This window comes from Nasonia vitripennis, chromosome 5 (genome assembly GCF_009193385.2).
Source record: "Nasonia vitripennis strain AsymCx chromosome 5, Nvit_psr_1.1, whole genome shotgun sequence".
Lineage (NCBI taxonomy): Eukaryota > Metazoa > Arthropoda > Insecta > Hymenoptera > Pteromalidae > Nasonia > Nasonia vitripennis.
The window spans coordinates 10,650,277-10,675,370 of NC_045761.1; the positions used below are offsets into that span (position 1 = coordinate 10,650,277).

General features: G+C 46.8%; 1 protein-coding gene across 2 annotated transcripts in view; it reads right to left on the reverse strand.

Annotated features, from left to right (window-relative positions):
• LOC100124148 (trichohyalin) overlaps positions 1-25,094 on the reverse strand; it is a 103,041-nt gene that overhangs the window by 13,943 nt on the left and 64,004 nt on the right. For both annotated transcript variants that reach the window (XM_031931800.2, XM_031931801.2), the window contains 2 exons: positions 23,461-23,553; positions 4,031-4,092 (listed from right to left, as the gene is read on the reverse strand). In XM_031931800.2, coding sequence (XP_031787660.1) covers positions 4,031-4,092; positions 23,461-23,553 — 155 coding nt within the window. The remainder of the gene's footprint in view (positions 1-4,030; positions 4,093-23,460; positions 23,554-25,094) is intronic.

The following is a 25,094-nucleotide window of genomic DNA, read 5'->3' on the forward strand; positions in this document are numbered from 1 at the left end:
CGATGTTTAGAATTCAAATTTGCGTTTTTTATTTGCGTCGCTCTTTGCTGCTGCTGCTGCCTTATTAGTGTGTGCCTTATTAAGTAAAATCGATATGTTTGAGAGACTCGTATTATTTTCGTCATTATCGTTGATCATTTATTATTTTGTACGAATAACATATTATGCACGCGCGGTATAATATAATAAATTCAAATATTTGATAATCGTCAATGAAAATTTATATCACATCATTAAATATTGACTTTTTTCTCGATCATCGCGTAGAATGGCTCGCTAAACGGAATGTGCATCGGCCATCGATAATTGACGTTGATTCAGAAATGTTGTCGTCAAAAGTGCACTCTACGGATATCAACTGAAGCGTGACGCACCACACCGAGCGCTCTGCGCTTTCCCGAACCGAAATTCATCGATACACAACTCTCGGAATCGAAAACAGGAATAGAGAAAACACCGTTGGGGCCAAAGAAAGCAAAAGGCTTCTCCACTCGAGGATTCCGGTTAATAGCTACGCCTAAAAAATCAGCGCGGAAACGACTGCTGTCCTCTCCGTCGCTTATGAAATAACGAAGCGACACCGTGACAACGAAGTTTCCGTGCGACCGCGCATCGGGTAAATCCAATAACCCCGTTAGCCCCTCGCCGGATCAGCTGTTTTACAGCGCGGCGGCGACGGCCCGACGTCAGTCGAGCGCGAGTCGCTTGGTTTGATGAACATTGATTAAAGCCATTCGCTTCCTGGCGTTTACGCGTGTACACACCCACACGGGGGATTTTTTTCGGAGCCAATGTCGAACGCTGAAAAGGACACGCGCGAGGTGCTTTGTTTGCGCTCTCGGCGGTGATGCGTCTTTTGTGTGATACGGGCGCGATAGGGATTTTTTCGGAAAAGCGAAAAACAAGCCGAGGATTCGGCACTGCGGATGATGGGAGAGACAGTTCAGCGCAGTGCTGTCGTAGGAATTCAGTGGAAAAACAAACATTTTTTTGTCTACGTTGATTTATTCTCGCGAGACGTGCTGGATTCCAGAGGCGTATTAGCTTCTCGCGCGTAAGAACAGATCATAAACAGTAATTTCTTGCCGACTCGAGCAAGGGCAAATTCGATAATGTATAGCAAGCAGGACTTGCGTAACTGAATTAGGGAACGCTGCCAAATTAGGCACTTCTCCTCAACGTTTTATAGCGCAGTTACTTAGGAGAGACGTATAAATCCTCCCACACGCGGCGCACATCCGAAACCCACAAAAATTGCCGTCATTACGATCGAAAAACAGGCTGGAAAATGCAATCAACTCGCAATCAGCCTTAACGATCCATTATTCTTTCGATCCCCTTCCTTATGCACTGCCGGATCCACTTATTAAAATGAATTAGCGAAATCCCATGCAAATTAGCATTGAATTTTTATAAGCCTCGGTATTCCTTCATCCGACCTCCTGTCCAAGACAGCCCCTTCCCGAGAGAGGGGCGTCTCGCCTCGTTTCACCGCTTAGCGAAGGATTTACACGAACAGAATCCTATTTCGCGAGGGCGCGCCTCTAATTTTTTTTTGTACCACGCCAGAATCGAAGTTTAAATCTGAAAAAGTTATGACCGCGTGTAAGTGCAGCGTAAAGTATTGCAGAGGGGGAAAGAGTTTTTTTTCATCGTAGAGAGAGAGAGAGAGAGAGAGAGAGAGAGAGAGAGAGAGACCTTTTGTCGGAGGGGGCAGATCGAATTTTCGAGCGAGTCGAGCTCGCTACTCTGTTATTGATCGATTTTGAATAAATTATTGGCGTTTCGAGGAGGTCTTGGATTGCTTTGCGCGAATTCGTGGATTCGGGATTTTTTTATCGAATAACTAAGCGTGAAATTTTTACAAAGCCAGCAGCAAACAAACGTAAGCACGAACAAGACTCGTTTCAAGCGCCATGTACCTCGGAAACAAGAAAGTCGCGAGCGCAAAAGCCAGGAGGCAAAATCGGAAAGTCAGCTAAAGCTGCTCTGCGAAGTGTATACACACGAGTCACGCGGCTCTCTCCTTATGCACTATAGCGCGGCGGTATCTGTGCGCGTCTGTGCAAATTTGCCCGAGTATCCGGCGCTGCCTGCGGTGTCCCTTTACACACGCTTTTTTACGCGAGACCTTTCCGAAAGAGAGCTCCTCCTCTCAGTGCTGCGCTGCTGTACAGCGAATATTCCTGTCCTCCGGGACCCCCGACGCTTCTTTTTTACGAGAGAACGTTTCATAAGCGAACCGCACAGCGCTATCTATCTGGACGTGGTATAATGGACCTTCTCTCTCACCGCGTAGAAACCTAGCTCGCGCCACTGTGTTTTTTCAGATCTTACCCCTTGTTTTATCTTTAACTCGCTTTATTTATTGATACACCCTTCAATCTTGTTAGCGCGTTGGTACGAAAGTACACGCGAGTAGAAAGGCCTCGTTAAACATTTCCTAGCCAATTTTGCCAAACGCATTGTGCTCATTCCTCGAACTTTTTCCACACGCCGAGAGATCGTCGAAAAACGGGCCATTGAAGGAGCCTCGCTCGATGAGGAGAAAAAAGACACAACCGCGAATACTCAGAGCAAAACCGAGATTCTTCCGGGCGGCTTCGCCGCGCCGCCGCTTTAATTGGATTATTTCGCGAGCTGCAGCAACGAGAGAAACGCGCGCATGCAATCTGCTCACGGCCAGATAAAGAACTGGCTTCCTTCCAACGATTGGGTTCTTCCCGGCTAGTGAAAAAAATGATAGTCGCAATTCTCTCTCTGCTCTGCTGCGGAACTTTCTTCCGCAGTCGCTAACCGAGCCGACGAGGTTGTATTGATATACAGTAAACCATATGCAGAAGTGTTAAATTAGCTGCGTTTAATGCGATTTTACTAACTTCTGCGTTGCGAAATTTGCTCAACGGAGTCTGGTATGAACATTGGCTGAATGAAAGAAGTTGCTTAATGGGAATTTAAATCAGCTTAAAAACTCTCGTACAATAATCATACGAACAAGTAAATCTCGTAAATTCCTCAATAAGCGAGTTCAAGCCCGCTTTCAACGAGAAATTTCCGATATTATTTTCTAATCTCACGCACATACCTCGAGCTTCAAAATGAACGAAAGCAACAGTCTCTGGCTCGCTCTCACTCGATGCTCCGAAGAATTCGTTTGTCGCGCATACTTGTAAAGGGATCAAAAAGCGCAAGCAGCTCTCGTGCTCCACTTTAGTCGCAGTCTTTCTTCCGAAAATATCTCTCTCTCTCTCTCGCACGCGCGCAAGAAATATCGACAGAACTATCTCACGCGTACGATATACGGAAGAGTATTGCAGAGGAGATGTGCTGCAGCTTCTCTTTTATCCATGGAATATTTATTATCCCATTTCGTGTCCTAAGTACGCGGTAAGAGCCGCGGGTCTTTACGAAACCGATTGCCTCGATGGGAGAGGGTCGTACCAACTACCGGCGCGGCCGACAAAAGGCCCGACTACCATGGAGGATACTTGTTTTAAGTCCTGGCAATCGATTCGGCGATGAGGCTTAAGCGCGGGAAAGGGAAAGAGAGAGAGAGAGAGAGAGAGAGAGAGAGAGAGAGAGAGAGAGAGAGAGAACACTCGAGCGAGAGAGTTACCGCTGTGTCGGCCGCCTGTCGAGTGGAAGCTCTGCCAGAGGAGGATTCCGGCTACGTCGATGGGACGGCCCAAACTGTACTTCGCGATCGATTTGTGTGTCGCGGCGTGATAGTTTTATCGGACGGCGATTATACGTAATTTTGTCGTTAAATTGTTTGCTGCGATACGGGCTACTTGAAAAAAAAACTTCCGACTCCTTAAAAGAAAGAACCTCATTACACTCGACGTGGTTTTTGTAAACAAGCACGTGCGCAAGCAAGCGGTTTCTCCCGTGGGTCGTATATTAATTGGCCGGCGTCGCGCAAAAGTTAAAAGCTGAGAAAGCGAGCTTTGATCTCAAGCGCAAGAGTTCTCGGGCGGGGGAACTCGAGAGGTTGGAAGAACAAAAACGATAGTAAAATAATGCAACTTACGATGTTGATCTCCTGTTCCTGGATCTCCTTATAAACCTCGACGATCCTCATGAGCGCGGATCCTGCAACACAAAGAAAACACAACCTCGATTAATAATGATGCAAACCAAAGTGCTTCGCGCTAAGACGAAAGTTCGCTCAACTAAAAAATAAAACCGCTCGCAGAGGCGAATCCGCCCACGCAGCGCGCGCGCGTATGTATATATACTGCTAAACACTCCACGGGGGAATTTACATAGGGGATGCGCGGAGGCTAGGTGACGACTAAGAAGCCAGAGAAGAAGAAGAAGAAGCGGCGCGGAACAGTATACACAGTGCGCGGAGTTGGGTGGGCCAAAGTTTCGCCGGTTCTGAATAATTCAGCGTCTAGTAGCGACGGGACGCAGCCGCGGCAGCGATACCGTAATCCGAGTGGCTTCTCGGCTTCTCGGTTTTGTCCTTTTCGACGCCCTTGTGTGCATGCCTATATATAGGCACAGTCGCCCCGTCTTTTCTTCTTTATACATCAGCCCGATCGGGCAATATCTGTTGAGGCTGCATGCGCTAGGAGTGAAGAAACGCAGAGAGAGAGGGATTGATTCATCGAATTCATTGCATGCTCGATTTCGCTGCCGATCGCACGGAACAAATGTGTATAGGTATTAGGGAATCGCGAGATTTATTTGACCAGCAAATTATACGCAGTGGCTTGTATACTGCTCTCTGGCCTGCGTAGATACGTTGCTCGGCTTATAAGCTTGATTTGTCGACGGGTCGTTACACTGTCTTCTCTCGTGGACCGTATTTTTATCCAATTCTGTTTTCAGCTAATTCAGCAATCGTCTATGCGCCTATTGTGCAAAATTCAACCGCCCAGTACAAGTGGTACAAATCCGATATAGTCATACAATGGCACACACCGCACAGTAAGTTCATCAAGCTCGGGTCTTTCATTCTGCGCGCGACGAGCATTGACCTCGCCGCAAAAATAAAAAGCTCACGTTACAAAAGACAGAGAGCACAACAAGACGAGGAGCTGCGAGTCGGATAAAAAGCGAATCCCGTCGAATCCGGCCACAGAAGTCGCGAAAGAAGCGACAAGTGATTCTGCCGATGCGACGTATAAGTCTCGGCATTCGGGAAGCGGACAAAAAACAAACGGCAGACCAGCCTCCCTTTTGCAGCATATATATACGTATCTACGTAAAAGTTCGTCGCGTCAGCAGAGAGTATCATCCGATTTCTTTGCGAGCCGCGTCGGGTCGCTTCTCTCTCGTCTGGTTTTCACGGAGCTCAGGCAAGTTTTACAAGAGGAAGGGTTATATGGAAGAGAGAAAGCGGAGTCTCTTGTTCGTGGCGCGAACGCGGCCAGTCGAAGTGATGTCGTGAAACTGAATGCGTAATTTACGGAGAGAGACGCGTAGGGGAATCGGGATGTCGCTGTGAATTTATCTGCCGGATCAGACTTGAATTGATAAAATTACGCTGTACCTCGACTATGATATTGCGCTTCTTTAATAAACAACATTACCTCGCATATTTAATTCGAAGAAAAAGTTTAAACACGACAGCCAAATCGAATCTTGCTTTTTGCACCCTCGGATACCCGTCATCCATAAAAAATCCCTCGCCCGCGCGTCCCTGTCGCACGGCAGATGCGCGTCTCTCAACAATCGAACGACCTCGTAAAGCCCCGAAATCTTACAAATTCAGGCTTCCAGCCTCTCTCTCCGCGCCACGTATATGTACACGTATCGCGAAGACAGAGATCCGCTCGCGTTAGAAGCTCGATCGTGCCGGAAGGTCATACTGTTAACGATGTAACGACGGAAGAAGGAAGGAAGGAAGCGGTATAGACGCCGCTCGGAGGAAGGAAGTCGACTGTGTGCTGCGCGTGTTACGAGACTCGAGATGTGTGTACTGCTACCACCGCCTCTCACAATGCCGAGGCGTAATCCTCCGCCATACACGAAGCTCCGTACCGCCACCCGTATGTAGGTGGCTTATGGCTTAGCTCGCTTCTGTAGTAGTAGTAGGGTGCGTGTATTCGTCGCTGGGGGTGGTTTCGAGGGAGCATGTCATTGCGCGTGGTGTTGCTCGAATAACCTAGAAAAAATCTCATCCACCTGAATTTAACGGTGCGATAAAATCTGATACGCGCATTTTCGGGAAATAAACTATAAAGCAAGTACGGTATATTATAAGACACAAAAGCCCTTCGCAACTGCAGGTCCCAAAACGAATCATGTGTACCTTCTCTCTGTCTCTCTCTCTCTCTCTCTCTCTCTCGTACACAAAGAGAAGAGTGCAGCATCGCCCAGTGCATCCTTGCGCGAATGTGTAATGCGGCGTTACGACGCTTACGGGGCTTTAGCCGGAAACCCAAGGGAGGACTCCCGCAAGCGTCAGGGGCATGATAACGGGCGAGTTGGCTCCTTTGTTTACCGGAAACCGAGCGACGCAAGCTCGCTCGCGTCCGCAGAATTTTCCATGCCATACTCGTTTTCGTCTGCTTCCCTACCGGTTAATGCGCTACTGTTGCGCTCTGTTCAATTTGACACATCGAGATACTACTCAGCTCCGAGTACGCTCAAATTCGTTCACGGATTTTAAGCGGTGTTTTTTCAACGCGCCGCGTCTGCGACTAAATCGGTTGTGTGTGTCTATTCGCCTCGTTAGATAAACCGTCGCGGGTGGGTTCTATTTTTTTTAAATACACACGACGAAAGAAAAAAACGACCTTCTGCAGCCGAAAAAATATATCAGTGCGCGTCTCCGAAATTTGAAACATAAAGCTAAAGGGGCTTTTTCGTGCAGACTTTTGAAAAAAATATCTTCTTTCTTTGCAGCAAACAATAGCAGCAAACTGAAAAAAAGAGTCGGTATAACCACTCGATGGAATTATTCGGTTCGTCGATAAAAAATTCACGTCGAGCAAGCGGTGCGCAAACAGCCGCGTCCGATCGACGACGTTGGCGTATATATTTATCGCGCCTCAATATTGACTGCAGCAGGCGCGTATACCTGTATACACATATGTGGAACTGTTCTTATTGCCGAGCAAAATCGCACATTCCGTTTGATCCGGCGTCGCTCTCGAGCTCTCGAGGCAATCCGATATAATCCAGAGAGTCGACTTTTGCGCGCAGCAGTTGGAATTTTTTTCTGCGCGTGTATACGTGCGAGGGTATTTAACGGGAAACAAAGTTCTGGTGATGAAAACGCGTCGCGATTTCGCGTTCGGCCGTTGTTTTTTTCTCACGCGAAGGGTGCGTTCCGAGTTAATGAGTCTCGAATTAATGAATTCCCAGAGCTTTGATGCTTTTCCGGCGTAGATATTACGTTTCGCGCCCTTTTTTTGCAACATCAAAGTTCGTCGCTAATATTGCAGTCGCTGGTGCCAGCTGTCGCATGTTGAACTTTAGTTCCAGGTAATTCTACACGCTAGTTTCAAGCGACGTTTTTTTAACGAGCTTCGTTTTGAGTTTCTCGAACATAATAATATTCCTGTGTTTCTCTTATTTATGAATTTTCGTACTCGCAAGAAATGCAGCTCGATGCAGCATCATTAAAATTTTCTGTCAAGTTACTAGAACGTCTAATACCCAATATACTAATCATCCACGTCGTCACGTATCAGAACAAGAACAAGACTTTAAAAGCTCTCCCTCTCTCTACCCCATAATGAGAAGAACGTCGAGACGGACTCATAGCGTCATACTCATCCGGAATAATTTACCAGCAATTTGTTTGCTTTCTTCAACGCTAACGTTAAGTGCACGCGAAGTATATTACGACGCCTCGTCGTCGGGAAAATTTCAGTCCGCGAAGAGAGAGAGAGACAGAGAGAGAGAGAAGAAGCTAAATAAGAGAGCGTACCAGAAAAGCGTCGAGTACCTAATTAATATTGAATTCCGCGCGGCGCTGCAGACAAGATAAATAAAATCCCCGGCGAGAGAAGAGAGCAGCAGTAGAGGGCTAAGAAGTCTGCAGGTCTGTCGGGAAAGGTGCGCCGGCATCTTGCGCATGCAAAAATAAAATTGGCCTCTAGCGGCCGACGAGAGCTAGCTAGAGAAGAGTTTGAAATTTACTGCGAGTTGCTGCTTGCTTTTCTTCGTGGAAAATAGAGGTGATAAATATTGCCGTTAAATGGAGATGCTGCAGCTTTTTTTATCTCTTCGACTTTCTCCGTGTAGTAATAACAGCCTCACGGCGTAAACAACGCGTTGCGCAGCAGACGCATAAAATCGCCAAACGCATGTAGAGCCTCTAATTCCATGCGACAAACTCTGCTATTCGGATTCGCAGAGCAGCAGCGATCGGTTGCAGACAGAAACTCAGACACACTCAGCGCACGGAAAATGCCGACCTGTAATGTGCACTTATGTTGACCTCTCCAAATATATCTAACCAAGCGCCACCTGTCCAGCCTTTGGCACACAAGCCCTTAGATCGGGTGTGAGCAACAAGGTGGGAGAGAGGTCGACGAGCTTTAAGAGGCCCTGCTCAACAAGAGGAACCTCAGAAGACATACGAGGCTCCAAGGACCAGGTGTTGGACCAAATCGGGATCCCGTAATTCGCCGACACCAGCCAGAGCAGCCACGAAGGGCCAGCTTCTCGCCCGCATCAAGGCCAAGACAGGTCGATCAAACCAAGCCTTACCACGTCAGTCAGGACGGGAAGGATTCACCATAAACCGACAGTCTACCACTGCCACGTCCATTCTGGACTCTCCTGACTACCATCCTCGATCGAGAAGAAACTACCACCTAGGATAAACGGCCGGAGGACATCCTGAAGAATGAGCGTGTGTGTGTGTAGAATGGTATGAAAATTAGTTTTTAAGTTTTATTAGTTTAGTCAATAGCGTTAGAACTTTTCGCATCCATCGTTAGGGAATCTACGACCTTTCACTTATCAAATTCAATAGAATAAATTTAATCTCATAAAATAGAAATCGTTTTTTTTTTTGTTACTTTCTAAACCATACCTCGAGATCCCAGAAAATCGAGGCTTAACAGACCGTTACACTCGAGAGCCGTGGTCTGCAATTCCATTTGGTGCGCCGACGAGTAGCAAGTTCAAACCAAGTGCAAACCGAAGAAAGGGAATGCGCCGTGGCGTACGTACTGCATTCGGCCGAAAGTTTGCCCGAGAGAAGAGACTTGTTTACACGCCGATTGCGAAACGAGTATATAGCATTAGCCTGCCTGTTTATGTTACGTGTCCTTGCATCTGCGCGCAGCTACGCTCACTCTAAAGCTCGCTCGCTCGTTCGTTCGTTTGTCGTCGCTCTCGTGCATCGCCTGCGGTCTTAGGGAGCATCGAGTGCGCAGCGCCCTGATCCATTTCTGCGCTAACGAAGGCTCATTTTTCACCGAGCGTTATTAGCTTCGATGCTTCCAAACTAAACACGAGTTTTCCGGTTGCTTTTTTTCAACTCCTCGCTTTTCGAGTGCAGCCAGGCAGGCAAGTACATACGGCGCAGACAAAAGAGCGTTATGTATACGCACGGGCTGTTGGCAAGGACAATGTTAGCGGAGACGAGGGGCGGCGCGAGAAAGCAAGCGTGCGCGCGTATAAACGCCTCCGCGCGGATAGTTTTCCGCATCTGTGCTCGCACACAGCAAACACGCGCTCGACGTTCATTGTTGTTAAGAGCTTGCGCGAGCGGGGGAGGATCGAAAAGTCGTCTTTCTTCCTGCGTGCGCTACTTTTTCCGAACGGCCTGCCGAGTTCCAACTGTTGCGAAGTTTAAAATAGATCTCGATGGGCGGGGGGTTGTAGTGCAGTGTGTATATAGCTGAAGGGAGCTGGCGAGCTTTTTCAGCGGTGGAAATATATCGTCAGAGTTTTCTAGGACGCGTGAGTTTTGTTTCCCGTTTGTGACTTCGAGTGATTTTTCCATCGATATACGCTCGGAAGTTTGCTCTTTTCGGTACGACAGCTGCTCGGCATTCAAAATTATAGGAAAAAATTGACGTGTCTTTGCATACACTCAGCGATTCTTAGAACTCCTTCGTGATCCTCAGAGAAAAGATCGCCCGACCTTAAAAGGCAAAGGCATGCTTGCTGGAACAACACGCGGCTCGATGCCGCCGCCGCTTCCGCTTTCTTTCGCCGAGGGGCCGCCTTGGGCCAAAGCAAACAGTTTTCCGAGAGTATAAGAAGAGAGAGAGAGAGAGAGAGAGAGAGAGAGAGAGAGAGAGAGCGGCCGAACTAATTAACGCGCGGAGTTGCGCGCGCGCGGCAAACAGTCTGCAGCACAACGTCGGCGGAAGCTACTCCGCGCGAAAATGGCCGAGTAAGCTGGGCCGCCGGACACTCGCATAGCGCGAAATTAATAGTTCGCATCGCTGCGAGGATACCGTGTGCACTCTTCGTTTGTTTTGCTTCCTCCTAGAGGAAGCTTTGTAATAGTAACATTTTGAGTTTCGTCAAAACTTCTAGAAAATACTTTTTGGTGTGTTAGAAGTTCAAATCACGTGTTTTTAGAAAATGTCCGTATGGATGTGTGTGTGTGTGTGTGTGGATGTGTATGTATGTAAGTATACCTTAATATTTCTCGAACTACTCGGTCAATATCAATAAAATTTGACATGCATGTATCTTTTGGATTCTGAATTCGGGAAAAACATTTATTTTTTATTTTTCTAACTATTTTTTTACGGCCAATTTTTGATTTTTGAAAAACACTATTTTGCGTTTTTTTCAATCATCCCATCGATACAAATAATTCAGCTAATATGCATTTGAAAGAGAATAAAATTACCTATTTTTCCCCGTTTGGTTCTCGGGATCGACTACTTTGTTCGGCAGATAAAATGAAAAAGGTGATTTTTTAAAAAAAATTCATATCTCTGAAACTAAACATATCCTCACAAAAAAAATCATGTCGATGGGTCACGTGTCAAACTATATACCATTAAAATTTCAAGTGAATTGACTACTTATTTTTTCAGTAAAAAATCGAAAACTTGAAAAAATGAGTTTTTTTGTGCCTCGATTACGGAAGTAAAAAGGCTTTTATTGCACTTGAGATTTTTGGAAAAAGTAGATATTTTATGTGTCTTGGCTAAGTTCATTGCGCAGCTTTCAAACCCCTATGGTTCTTAAGATATCAAGGTTTCAATTTTTTTTTGAAAATTTTTTGAATCCTCATCTCTAAAACAATGCGGTCAAATGCTTCAAAATTTTATTTGGTGATTGACCATAAAAAAATCTATTTGCTGCTAAAATTTTAAACGATTTCGTCGAGCGGTTCTCAAGTAAAGAGCTAAAATGTAAAAAGTGATTTTTCTTAAAACTTTTTCTTCATCTTATAGGGGTGTCGTTGCACGTCGTTAAAGTCCCTCCCTATTAATTTATGTCAAAATGATTTCATCCGTTTCAGATCCACAATATTTGGAACCTGATAATTTTATTGATTTGGTATTCGGAGTTCTGATATACGACACTGTGTATGAATAATCCAAATGGTGAATCAACGTTCTAAAAGAATTGGTGTAGATTAAAAAAATAAAGTCTCAAGACATTCACTTGTTTTTTTTATTAGAAAAATAATAACATATACATTTCTCTTTTGTTTATAATCTTTGTTGTACATAATACACTAGTTTTATTATTGAATGTTTATCAATATGATTATGTATAATTAAAGAGGAATGGGAATGAGTCCTTGGGTTTTTGAAATAAGAAACACATCAATTTCGCGGAAAATTGAGCGGAAAAAAAGCAATTTGAGTCGTCACATAAAGTTTCATGACAATGAGAAACAAGCATGCAGAACATGTGGTAAACAAGTGCGTAATCTATATAAACATGAGTAAGATGTGCACTCTTCTAAAAGGATGAGGTGCGAAAAATGTAAAAAATATATAAGGAGTGGATCAATGAAACGGCACGTTGCTACTTGTGGTTCAGTTTGTACCATTTGTGATCGAAAATTTACGTCTAAGAGATATTTGACGCAACATATTAATCACAAACATTGACATATTGTAAAATATTAATAATACAATTGAAATATAAATAAAACTTTTCTTTTGTAGTTGCCCTGTACTCAATTCCAACTTATTCAGATCCACAATATTTTGTATTATTTTTTAATTGCTCCTTCAGCAAAATAATCGAGATTGAAAATATTTAAAAAAGCATTAACATTGTATATTTAAATAATATTTTATCTATTGGAACTATAAATTTAGTTGGAGGAAGCTAAGTGCCAATGAATTAATTGGCAGCGGTTTTTTATTTGCGCTGGAGTTTAGTGCCTACTGAGGATTTTTTTGCTGAGGCGTTCTTTCTTACTGAGCTGAAAAGTGCCAAGGTTTGAATTGAAAGTTGCCCCTTTTTTTATCTTTATTTTGGAAAACGAAATGGTGAAGTTTGCTATAGCGGGCGGAAAAAGGCAGCTTAACGCAGATTATCGCGTTGGGGTTGATTATACGCTCGTAGAAAATTCCCGGGATTATTTATGTATAAAAGCGTGTATACACGTAAATTACAGTTGTTAAAATCACGGGTGGTATCGTCATAAAAAGCTACACTGATCTCACCGCCATCGGTATTTCCACCCCAAAAAAAAAAAAACGAAAAGACGCACCCACGTACACATCCGAATCAACAGCAACGGGACTGTGTACGGCGTTGGGGAAACATTTCATTGCGTTAAATTGCGTCTCGTCGCGGGAGCATCGCTAGTGTCGCCGCCGACATTTGAAATGTAAATTCAACTTAAGATTCCAGCCGCGGCACAGCTGCGCGCGCGCGTCAATGTTATCGAGAGCTCCGTATACCTATATACACTATGCACACACGCGCGACAATGGGATCTTTAACGAGGGGATTTTTACGCGCGTATAGACGCGCGAATCGGTGATGGATAGCGCGCAGGCTATGTCTGTGCATCGAGTACGTGAAAGCTTCTGTTTGCTTCGCTGCGTGCTCGCGGATTTTATCGGGCTTTAGCAATGGGAGAGGTGGAGAAAAGTTGTATTGGAAAGCGCGGAGGCGCGGATTTCCTGATGCTGCACAGACTCGCTTTTGTATGAGCCGTGCGCCGAGAATCCGAAGGATGTATTTATGCCATATGCATGAGATTTTAATATTTGCTGTTGAATCGATTACATGCTTTGCATTGAGTACTATAAATTCCGCCGCTTGATATGAACTTTTGCTAAAGTTGTACCTGCGCTTTGAGACGATCCATCCGAGCAAAAATATGTAGGACCGTCGTCGAATGCGCCTAGAGAGCGCATAATTTCTGTGTCAGGAAAAAGCGCGACGGCCAGAAGGAAGGAAACTCCGCGCGCATATAAACCGCAAACATTTTGGGCACGTCGAAACTATCGTATCGTCTTTGGCAGCGAGTCAAAGGGGCGCGCGCGGAGAGGGAGCTCGAAAATTCCTATGAAAATGCTCATCGCGACTACAGCACACAGCCTTGAGTAGACGAAACTTCTATAGATTCTTCTTCTGGTTCGGTTCCTCTTTATACCGGCTGTACAGTTGCTGCTACGCCCTCTTTATTTGGCGAACAAGCGAGTTTTTTTTGCCGCGATTGAATAAGTCGATTTGACTTGATTTTTCCAGCTTTATAGAGGGGGATGTATAATGTTCCATGATTATCGGTAAGGTTGAATTTAAACATGCAAATTCTTTTGTTATAAATTTTGAGTGATGCATTCGATTAATGTCGGACGCATTATTTTTCCGATTCGTTGATGCGGATACGTCGCGGATATGCATATGAAAACGGGTACACAGCTCTGTCGGAAAACTTGGCCTCATGCCGCCTCGATTTTATTCATGAGATGGCTAGTGCATTTAAAACAGTTATCGAAGTAGGTCGTCGTTGTGCATTTCAGCGAGAGAATTTCGCGATCTCTTCGGTTATCGACGCTTGCGGTGTATCTATATCCGCGTTTTCTCGAATCATAATACGAGAGCAAAGTACAACGATCTCATCGGCATCACCGCAGGGGGCGTATGTTTTCCACATGCCGACGAGGGGTCAACAGAATTCAGAGTCGGCATCATAGTTTTGAATCGAAGCCGTAGGGGTAGGGGGCATCCATTCAGTCGCCAACATCAAGAGCGCGGGGATAGCGATACTCCGCGCACGCACAGTTAAGACACTTCAATTACCTTTCGAGGGGGTTCCACTCCTCGCGCGATCGAAAAGCTCGGCTGCTCTGCCTTCGGAACGCCACTGAGTAAACACATTCCACTCAGACTCGTGAAGCGGCGGCGGCGGCCGCTGTTTGCTCTCCCTTTCCGAGCGCGCGCGCAGTCTGCTCTCGCCGCTTTTTTTGCAGCCAGAGCTTGCTCTGCCTCCCCTTTTGATCGCGGCGGCGACGGCCGGCGTTTCCCCGCTTTTTATATCCGAGCGCGCAGCCAGCACTTCTGCCGCTTTTTTATCCGCACGCAGCTCTTAACCCTTTGCTTTTTCTTTATGCGCGGGCGGTATGACTTTCGAGAGTTTCCATGCATCGATCTGATTTCCTTCCGACTTGTCGAAATAATCAAGCGGTAATTGTCCGACTACTGCTCCTACGCCGGATTTATGCATTAAAAGCGTACGGCACGTTATACATTCGCGAGCATAAATTTGCACCGTCGCCCCGGAACGTGAACGATATTATCACGGAGCCGGTCTGCCTTCCTTTCCTTCCTCGTCGCCTCGTAAATTTTCGCATTTCCGACGTACACACATACACCTAACGTCGAGTCAGCAGAAAAGTCGCTCTCCCGTGTACGCAGAGGCCGAGCAATGAAATACATGCAAAGCGAGCCGGGCGCGTGAAAAAGAAATTGCAGGCGCAAGGATGAATAATAAAGAAGGAAGCTGGCGCGTGCGAGAGATGGAGCTGTCAGGTGTAGTAAGCAAGAGAGGAATGAATCGTCGGGTCCTTTCTATATATACGTGTGCGGCGATTCTATTTGAGAAGCTTTTCGATGCGACCAGAGAGAGGGACACGCGAGTGGCGCTCCTTTCGAAGGGATGTGATATGAAAGCAAAGCTTTCGTCTGACTGCTTTTAATCACATTTACAACTAGCCTCATCGACTCTGGAAAAATACCACCTCAATTCCTCGGGAATTTCCGTCATCCCTTTCGAGCATTTCGCAGATTGAACGGGGGTCGACATCACGATCGTACTCGACCGGTATAGAGAGAGAAGGAGAGATACCTCTGCTGCTGCAGCTGCAGTAATAGCAGTTGTGTCATACCAGACGCGCGCCAGGCAAAACTGCTTTAATATATATAAGTATAAAGCTCGAATTTCTGCCCGACGATTCGTGTTTACAGTAGGTAAGTAAATGCTTATACGAGTTTTAGGAAGTTTAATATTTGCAGAGACGAGGGAGGAGAGGAGGAAGGAAGAATTAAGCAACCGGCGCTGGAAAATTGTTGTTTCAGAGGATGCGAGCCGAGAGCGTAATTTGTTGATCCACGCGCGCGAGCTAGAGTCATATCTTTCCCTCTGTGCTTTAATCAAACATTGAAAACGTCCGTGCTTTAATCAAATCGTGGAGGAAGCAGCTTTTCGAGAGCAAAATAATGTTGAATCCGCACTGAAATTCCAGGACGTTTTTGCCTACGCGTGTAGTTGCACACGAGCTTAGTTAACTTTGATGGAAACATTTCATTTCAACCCCCCCCCCCTCTCTCTCTCTCTCGTTTCGGAGTAAAAGAAGCGTGCCGCGCGATTTTTTTCCGAAATGAAATTTCTCACGGACAGCTATGAATTTTCGTGTATTGCCTTCTTGAATAATCTCGCCTATATTTCACACAGACGTCGCCTTGCATTCTCGTATCGACTCGTCGAGAAGAAATTATACATAAGCTAGTAAGTCAACGTTGAAAATTAGCCCGTAATATTTCGAGAGTCGTAAAAAAGCTCTACCTCGTCCCAAACGTTTATCAAGAAAGTTTTATTACGTGCAAAATTCCTATACAACTATGTCAGTGCACGCGGGCGTGTATTTGATACACTGTGCGATCGTGCCGACTCGCAGCTGTAAAAAGACAAAAAGGGGCGAAGTGAGGGAGAAACCGAGAAGAGCCGCGCAAAGTGCGATTCCACTTTAGATTAAATTCCAAAGCAACTTCGCAGCGGCTCTTCTTTCTTTTTCACTGTATATATATATATATATACGTGGGCTGTACACGGAAACCCAGTGTTTTTCTCATTTGGAAAACTCGCCGCATTCGAAAACAATTACGTCGCTGCGGTGTGTACGCAGTATGCTCGTTTTGAAGTGAAGGCCAGTGAACTTTTCGACACTTTTAAAGCTCTTAACGCGTCAAATTGTACCCAACTGAGTATAAGGATTGTTGCATACACGCGAAGACGTTGTCCAAGCGATAGCAGCGAAAAAAGGAGGAAACCGAGCCTCGGTGAGATGAGCGTAGAGAGAATCGGCTTTGAAATACACAAGGTCGAACGCTTTTGGCCATTCCGACTCATTGGAAAAAGAGCTTGCGTTTTCGCTTTCCAGCCCGGCGGAATATACGTCTCGCTGTTCCTACACACGCGTGAGATCCTTCCAAAGCGAGGATTCCCCTCCTTTTTTTGCACGACGCGTCGCCGTTCTCGCGTGAAAGGACATTTCGCTTTTTCAGCGTCGCGGACGAGGAGAGGCGTAGTCGCGCGTTTGCACAGGTCCATTAGAAATAAACGAGCACACTGCGTCAAATATTTACCGTAAGCTGCCTCATAATGCATCGGGTTGACCTTGGCGCCGCGCACGATTAATCGCCGATTTCGCCTTTTTCCAAGCGCTGCGACGGACCAGCTCAATCGGATTAATTATCGACGATTTAATAAAATCCGCGACGAGCGATTAAGCGCTGCAACTAATTAATTCACCGGTGTCGCGCGGCTGAGTTTTTAGCATTGCGCATTCCGTTTGATGTCTAAGCCTCTCGCCGGGATTTACCCCTCGCTCGTTGTATAAATGAACGAGCTGAGCTGGGAGCGGTGGTGGTAGTGGCGGCGACGGCACATGCAGTGTAAAGCCGCGCGCGTGGCGAATCTGATCTCGATGCACTGGGCGCGCGAGCGGGGAGCAAATTACTCTACGATGGCAATTAATAAAGCTCGTAATAGCGAGCCTTCTCTCACCCTCGCGCTGCTGCAGGCCTGTCGCCGTTAATCACCTTAATGAGTGTTTTTGTTAGCGGCTGCGCGCACGCGGGTTAAAAAGCGCGGGCTCTGCGCGACAATTTTTGCGGCTTGACGACGTTCCGCGCCGTAGACGTGCTTTTCTGGATTGTTTCTACGCCCTTGCCGCTTCGCTGATTTACAATTGTAATAAAAAAATTATGCAGGAGTGATAAAAATATCCCGATTTTATTTAAAATTATGAGTGTACTTTGCGTATGCTGCGTCCAACGTTATACGCAGCGGAGTGAGCATAAGCTTCTAAAACCGAGACCCGCGGCGTCCATTCCTTTTTATTCACTTTTTGATTTTATTGTCGGCACGGCTGTATATCCTTCCCCGATACAAGATACCTGATCGAGTTCACTAGAAAACGTATCGGATTTTCATTCTCCATTCGTTCTTTTTCTGCATACCGATTTCTCGAAGATTTTCAATGCAAGAACCGAGGGATAACAAACAAAATCCAGCCGAGAAAATCGATTGAATCCAATAAGGAATCGATCAGCGTGCGATATTTAATTAAGAGGGAAAAAGAAAGCAGTACGTCCCTATTCCATTCACGGCGGAACGAAAACAAGCTCGCGCGGGAAGCACCGGGCCATCCGGCTGAATTAAAACCAAGCACAGACAGTAAGGGAATGAGAGAAGAGTATCGGTGCCGCATCACTGCAGCGGTACAGCAAAGGGTTGCACGTATCTCGGACGACGGGGCGTCGACCGCAATCCGGTCACACGGCTGACCGGTTTCACGCTTCTCTTGTTCGTCCTAGCCACCCAGCTCTCCGCCCTTTGTGTATGTACTGCAGTGTATATGCTCGGTTTTGCCGGCGGGACGCCCTGTGTACGTGGTTTTCGAGCCTTGTCTTCTCTTGCCCCGAGGTCTGCTTCCTTGGATAGTTTGGTGAAATCTCGAGATATGTGTATATGGTAAATCTCAATGCAACTCTCGGTTATATAATCGGAGAGTGTATTTATTTTTCGCTGCTAAGCCGCGAGGATTTACAATCATAATCCCGCCGAGCGCAAGAATTATTCAATTCCGGCCTGGTTTTTATTTGAACTTTGCGGGTTTTTTATCATCGCTCCCGAGATTTTTTCAGCTTACCCGCCGCTGGGAGTGAAAAGGGCTTTCGCAGTGAGCTGAAGCACGGTATACACGAGATGATGGAATTTCGGCGCATGCGGCAAACACTTGCTTATACATATCCCTATACGTCGTATGTATGATTTTAATAGCATTATACGTATATGTTTCTTTGCACTTCCCATAAAAATATCAAATTAAAACGAATTCGCACGCAACGTTCGTACGTTCGCTCTTTCACATACAGCCGTTCAGCTTTATTTTTATTCTTGTTGTATGCCCTACCGAAGGATATCTCTATCTTGCATATCGCGCAGAGAGAGAGAGAAGCTCCCGCGCCCTGTCAGCCCGAAAAATAAGCAGTGTCGCCAAATCCCGGGAGTATCCGGTCTCAAGGAAAGGATGGCCGCACGGCTAAGTGTGCGCCTGGTGGGGTATATTAAATGGGTCGCGTTTCTCGAGCACAAAACCCCCGGCAGCTCTCGGCCATACGTCTGCCGCAAAATCGCACGGATAATCCAACGGCGCACGTATACGCCGGCGACGTGAGCGAACTCGAAGCTGCGGGCCGAGCTTCGCGATTTGTCCTCTCTTTTTATATACACGTATTCGCGAACGCCGTCGCGTTTTTCCCCCGGAAACGTGCATATACCGGTCGCTCTACGTGAATAAGCGATGGTATATCCTTAGCGTGATCCTCTATTTTCGAGGAGGGTGTTTGGCTGAGCATCTTTTGGTAAGTAGTAACACGAGGATTCGGTCAGACTAAGGGATAGAAAAATTCTCGTTTTTTTTTATTCTCTGCCGGAAACGAAGTTTCCTACCTACCCATCGTCATTCTATCTATCCTCGAGCTTATGTCTTCCCGTGTGCAGCGAAATGGCACCGCACGTACCGTACTTGTTCTTCATTCCGACGCGCCTCGCTGAAAATAAAGTCTCCGCGACTGCAGCTTACTCTCATTCTTTCCCCCTTTGTCCACGTCGTCTTCCTTCTCGCGCGAGCCAGACGCAATTATATGCCCTGGAGAGAGAGAGAGACTACGCGGGAATTCCGCCAGACCGTTCAGCAGTGTACAGCCGCGCGACCTTCAATTTCGCCCGACTCCGGGGCGTCTGCAACAAAGTCGTATACACTGAGAAGGGGGTATTATTTAATTGCGATTAATTCCAGTGGGAGATGCTAGCTGTTGGAGATAACTTCGCCATACCAAATTCAGAAGCCCTACTCAAATACCAGTGCTTTGCAACAAATTAAAAGGTGTGCATGTGTACCTGGGCGTATCGTATCGCGCGCGCGCGCGTAAAACAAGCCCGTAATTATGGCCTCGTTAAAGCCGGAGCCTCGGTAATGTGCGTTTGACGCGAGCGCGCTAGCCGAAAACGCGGCTAAGCGTAACGTCATCCGCAGAGACGAGCCGCCGCAGCAGTGGCAGCAACTGATGCGCTGCTATAGCCTTCTCGCTCTGACTAGCCTGATGAAATGACTATCTGAGCGACCGCTGCAAGCTCGGCTGTATATATACATCCAGAGCCGTGTGTTTGCAATTCGAGCGCTAGCATTAGAGCTCCGTCGGGCGTTTTTTGCATACATATATATTGTACATTCGATCGCGTGAGCTTTAAATTATAAATTCGTATTGGTAATGATGAAATCGATCCTTCTTTTAATAAAGCTAACACGATTGATATAGCGTAGTATATAGGTTCTACGCCGTTCGAGAGCAAATACCCGTGAATACATTGAAATCTATTAATCAATAGAACTACACTGCCGCTAAGCCTCTCGAGCCGATCACACGGAATTATATAAACTTGAATTCTCCAGCAAATGGGCTGATCTTTAAACGCGCATCACCTGCTCCGTTCGGTTTTATGGCCAAGCTCATCTCGATAAATAACGTTATATCATCAAAAACGCTAATCGCCCCTGGTACATTATAATAATTAACGAGAACCGCAACTCAAAACAAAAGATACCGAACAAAAAAAAATAATCCCTCCACCACCGCGATAAGTCAGGCGACAACAGCCAACTTCCTCCCCCTCATACGCGCACGTTAAAGGTCATCGACCTCGTTCGCGAATCGAGATTTTCCGCGCGCGAAGTGCATGTACGGCCGGCACACTGGAAATTAATTGCCACCCAACTATTAGAAGGACGCGCGCGGGCCGCACCGACGCGATTAGATCAAGCCGATATCGCATGCGCGCTGACCAACATCCATTTACATAATTAACGGCTAAATGAGCTTTCGAGAGTTTTGTGGAAAGTGAGGCACCTAATCTGCCGCGAATTTTCAGGTGCCCTGCACGATTGGCTGCGCGCGTTCACTTTTGCCGAAGAGAACCACACTGCCGGGAGATAAGGCGCGACGATAGCCAGGGTGCGTTGTGTTCCGTAATTCGCGATCGTAATTTACGCCTGGATTAAGCTCTGCTGAGATTCGAATGGCCTGAATGCTTTAATAATAGCGAAAAATCGTTACCGGGAGGGAAAACAAAATATAACATCGACGTTTTTGAAAAAAAGCTTGCTCTCTGTACTCTGCACAATAATATCCCGTTTTGCGCAAACAGACGAGAGGGACAGAGAGCTGAGCTCGCGACCCGAAAAACGTCATGACAATGGCGCACAGCTGTTCGCGCTCGCGCACGGGAGGGTCGGCTCCAACAGGCGTGTAAATACGTTTTAATAATGACGAGGAGAAGGGGGTGCGCGGACGGACGGATTTCCGCTTTGTCCGTGAGCATAACTGCGTAAAATTATACACGTCGCATCGCGCAACGACGGAAATCACGGCAATAAAGTATATGGCAGTTCACCGTTGCTTTTCTCCCACCTGTATTTTCGTATTTACGAGAGAGAGGGAGGGGGAGTACACGAGTGGTCGGAGCCAATTGACGAGGCGAGGACCGCCTCGACGCAAAATAAACGCCGCTGATTTTTGCCTAATGAGATGCCGCTCGGCGTGTTTACTCGCTGGAATTTATACGAGCGCTTTCGGTTTGTTTTGATTATCGCTGCAAAGCAGGGGAGATATTAATGATTGACCGAACGGCCCATTGATTGGTGAGTAATAACGCCGCGGCATCAGTCGAGGGAAAACGAGGCAAAAGTCGAACTTGATGTATGGATGCGGTTTAATTTCCATATAGCACTGCATTTTTACCGATCGTCAGAATAATCCAGTGTGAAAATCTCGTAAAAAGCTAATTCGGAGGAAGCTCCTCAATCATCGGATTCGCGCAGACTGCCGTGAAAAAATTTGCAAATAAAGCTCTGAGAATCTCATCGGCTGTTCTCACTCTCTCTCTCTCTCTCTCTCTCTCTCTCTCTCTCTCTCTCTCTCTCTCTCTCTCTCTCTCTCTCTCTCCGAGGCATTTACCTCCAGGAGCGCGGAAAATTTGGCGTCGCACCGGAAATTAAAGCGCGCGCTCGCGCCTTTATGCTACCGAAAATTTGCGAGCGACAAACCTGCAGAAAGAGAGACGGAGAGAGCGAGCGCAGTGCGAGCGGAATCTTATCCGTAATTGAGTTTAAATTTCTCGACGACGAGACGGCCGCTTCCGGCTTTTTCGAACTTCCATCCCATTTCGCAGGCGAGGCCCTCAAGCGGGAAAAAGAGATTCCTGCTGCTGTCGTCGTAGAGCAGCGTGTCCCTCGTTCTCTCGCTCCTCGCTAAAGGAAGAGAGGAGAGGATAAGAGGGAAAGTTGGTGTCGTCGGCCGACCAAACTCAAAGCAATTCGACGGAGGGGCGGGGGAGATGCCCATCAGAGCGATGTGATGAAAAAGTCTCGAGTGCCGAGGTTCTAAGGTCGAGATGTTACTTTGGAGTTTGGCGGTCTGCGCGTTTGTTCTGGCTTTTTTAAACTTGGCGTTTTTTCGTTTAATCAATTTTAATCAGTTTGGACGGGGGGAGACGCTTCGCGCAGGAACGACTCGCCGGAGGGAGATGGGCCGAGGGAAGCGCGCTTTTTACGGCGCAGCTTGCGCGACGCAGGTGCTTTTTGGAAAATTAATTTTTTTGCGGGTGAGTAATTTTTGCTCTTTGCTGAAGTAAATTTTTTCGCAGAGATAAACGGTAGTCATAAAAATACAGTGTCGATGATCCATCAAAGAAATTCGCGTAGAAAAAAAAACCGGCACAATCGCACTCTCGACCAAACCACTGTAACCGCACGCGACAAACGACACTATGTCCAAGCTTATACATGGACATTCACGTGCGAGCGAGCTGCAGTGGAAGTAGAATGAAAGCAAGCGAAGTTTCTCGCCCATACGTTCACGAAAGTTCCCAACAAGGCTTCCTAATGCTCGTCGCCACCTCCTCCTCTCATGTACGAAGAGTGTAGCGCAAGCTCGACTTGCAGTAGGTTGCCGACCCGATAGCCCTATTCTCTATATACCCGGGAGATGTGATCTCATTAGGCAGAAGCGGCTCAGACTGCCGCGATCACTTAAAAGGCCCGCAAGGTGGCTAAATTGGCTTGGGAAGCCCATCTCGTGTCGTCCCCTTTTTCTATATACATATACATACTCGCACTCGTAGCTATGTGGAACGCGGTATAGGTGTACGTGCTTTACACGTGTATGACGTGCGTTTGATAAGCGCTTAAACGGACGGCTATAGTGGCGGCTGCAGACACGTCGCGAAAATTCATTTTCCCGCGGGGCACGTACGCGACTCGGATTTTACGACACGCTGACATTGACTGCCGCTAGCGCAAGCTCGCACGCTCGCGAGAGAGAGAGAGAGAGAGAGAGAGAGAGAGAGAGAGAACTTTCTAGAGAGGCAAGTTTTGCGTGCCGAGCGATTATTAACATTGACATCGCTGCTAAGCGCACGTTTCCGGCCAGTATACGACGACTACGATTAGAATTTATGAGCTGCGGGGTGCGCGCACCCGCACGACGTAAATTCGTGTTCATTTTTCATGCGGCCCTGTGTGAAGGGGAGGATTTTTGATTTACCGCCGATCCTCATAATTTAAGTAACGCGCACGCGCGTTAAAATTACAGCCGCCTTTACTCCCAACTGGATATCGAGTGTAACTTCGCCAGAAAGCTCATCTCACGCAGCCGCGCGTAAAAAGCTCGACCTACCTACCGAACAATCTCAGCCGAGGCATTAGCACACATACATACGCAGAAACTACGTCGTAAAGCTGAAAAGTGTTGTGTACTCACCGACATCTTGGGAACCACCCCAGGTACCAAGCTGAGCCTGCCGTGCAAGCCTGGACAGCGCGTCCACGTAGACCTTGGATGCTGCTGCGGCGCCTGAAACACACGCACAGAGAGGAGTCAGTTTACGAGCTCTATAACGTCTTCTAGGGTATTCGTACACCCGACACTGCGGGGAAGAGCCGCTAACGCATTTATCGTATAGGAAAAAAATAGGCGGAGAGAGAGCGCTTTTTTACGAGAGACGATAAAGAAGAGAGCAAGAGGGAAACTGGGCCACGCGAGCGCATACGTGCGTGCACCACCGGTGCTGCATGGACTGCATTGCAGTGCGCAATCGATCTTCCCGCTGCGTGCATGGGTTATGTAAGCGGGATGCGGATGCGCGGGTTATTGGGTCTGAGGCACTGGGAAATTCGCCCCCTGACAAGCCGTAATTCTAGAGACTGTCTGTTTGTCAGATGCGTTTGTAGAGCTGTTTTAATTCGCAGTTTTATTTATTTGGAATGGAGTACGTCATGAATTCTCGATCGGTTATCGAGCGACTTTTATTGGAGGTTCGATAAACTGAAATTTTATGAAAGCTCGAAATTGATTTGATATTGCCAGAAAAAACGCAGCAACGTAAACACATAACGCTCCCAGCTGAAGTCCATCTCACATCTGCCGACAGGTGTGTACATCGGGGTTGGAAAAATCAAAAAGATTGACGAGCAATATTTAGCCATGAGCGCCAATCATTCTCTCTTGTAAATATCTCGCGTCTTAATCTGCTGCTACACACATCAGCACTTGTATTATTTATACATACGATTTTTTAATCGAAAGTAGCTTACATGCAAAATGGTGCCACATCATAATACAACCGCGTCTGCACAGCGATTCCTTCGTTCCGCATAAATCAGCAGACACTCCTTTATCAGTCTCTCGAAAGCCCTCAGTCCCCGACAAAAGCAACCTAACAGTAGAGCGTCCTCTGCGCGCTTCCTTGAAAAGCAAAAAAAGCGAACGGCATCTCCGGAGCAATTTATTCCCCGGTAGTCGTCCAACGCGACGCTGGAAATCGCATACTGCTGAACCTCCCGCTCTCACTCTCGGGGAGAGAGAGACAAAAGGCGTGCATTAAGACGAACGCCCTCGCGGAATATCAATGTTAAGTGGCTCGAAAGAGAGAGACGCAAGCAAGTAGCGGGAGAGGAGAGAAACTTTATCTCGTTATCCGATATTTTCGGCCCTGTGCCTTCGGTATGTATATATAAGTGACTCACTTACGGCCCGTGATCTGCATGCCGATTGTCGCGCTGCCGGGAAGTTGTCGCTCGCGCTGAGGAGAAGTGCAGTTAGGGCTTACTTAGCCCCTAATGTTCTTAGTGTCAATGAGGGCGCGCGGGTACAGTCGTTGCGACGAGGGAAAATGAAATTCAAAGTGTGCAGCTCCTAGCTATCAATATTCTGACGAAGAGATTCCTCCCTCCAGTTTCCAAAATATTTTTATAATTCGAAATTAATCAAGGGGCGCGACAGTGCCGCGCTGGCAAGAAAAGTACGAAGTACGATTTGTTGACGGCGCAACTCTATATACTTTGAAATTGGGTTTTCTTAACCTTAAAAAAAATCTCGAGAGCATTTAAATCATT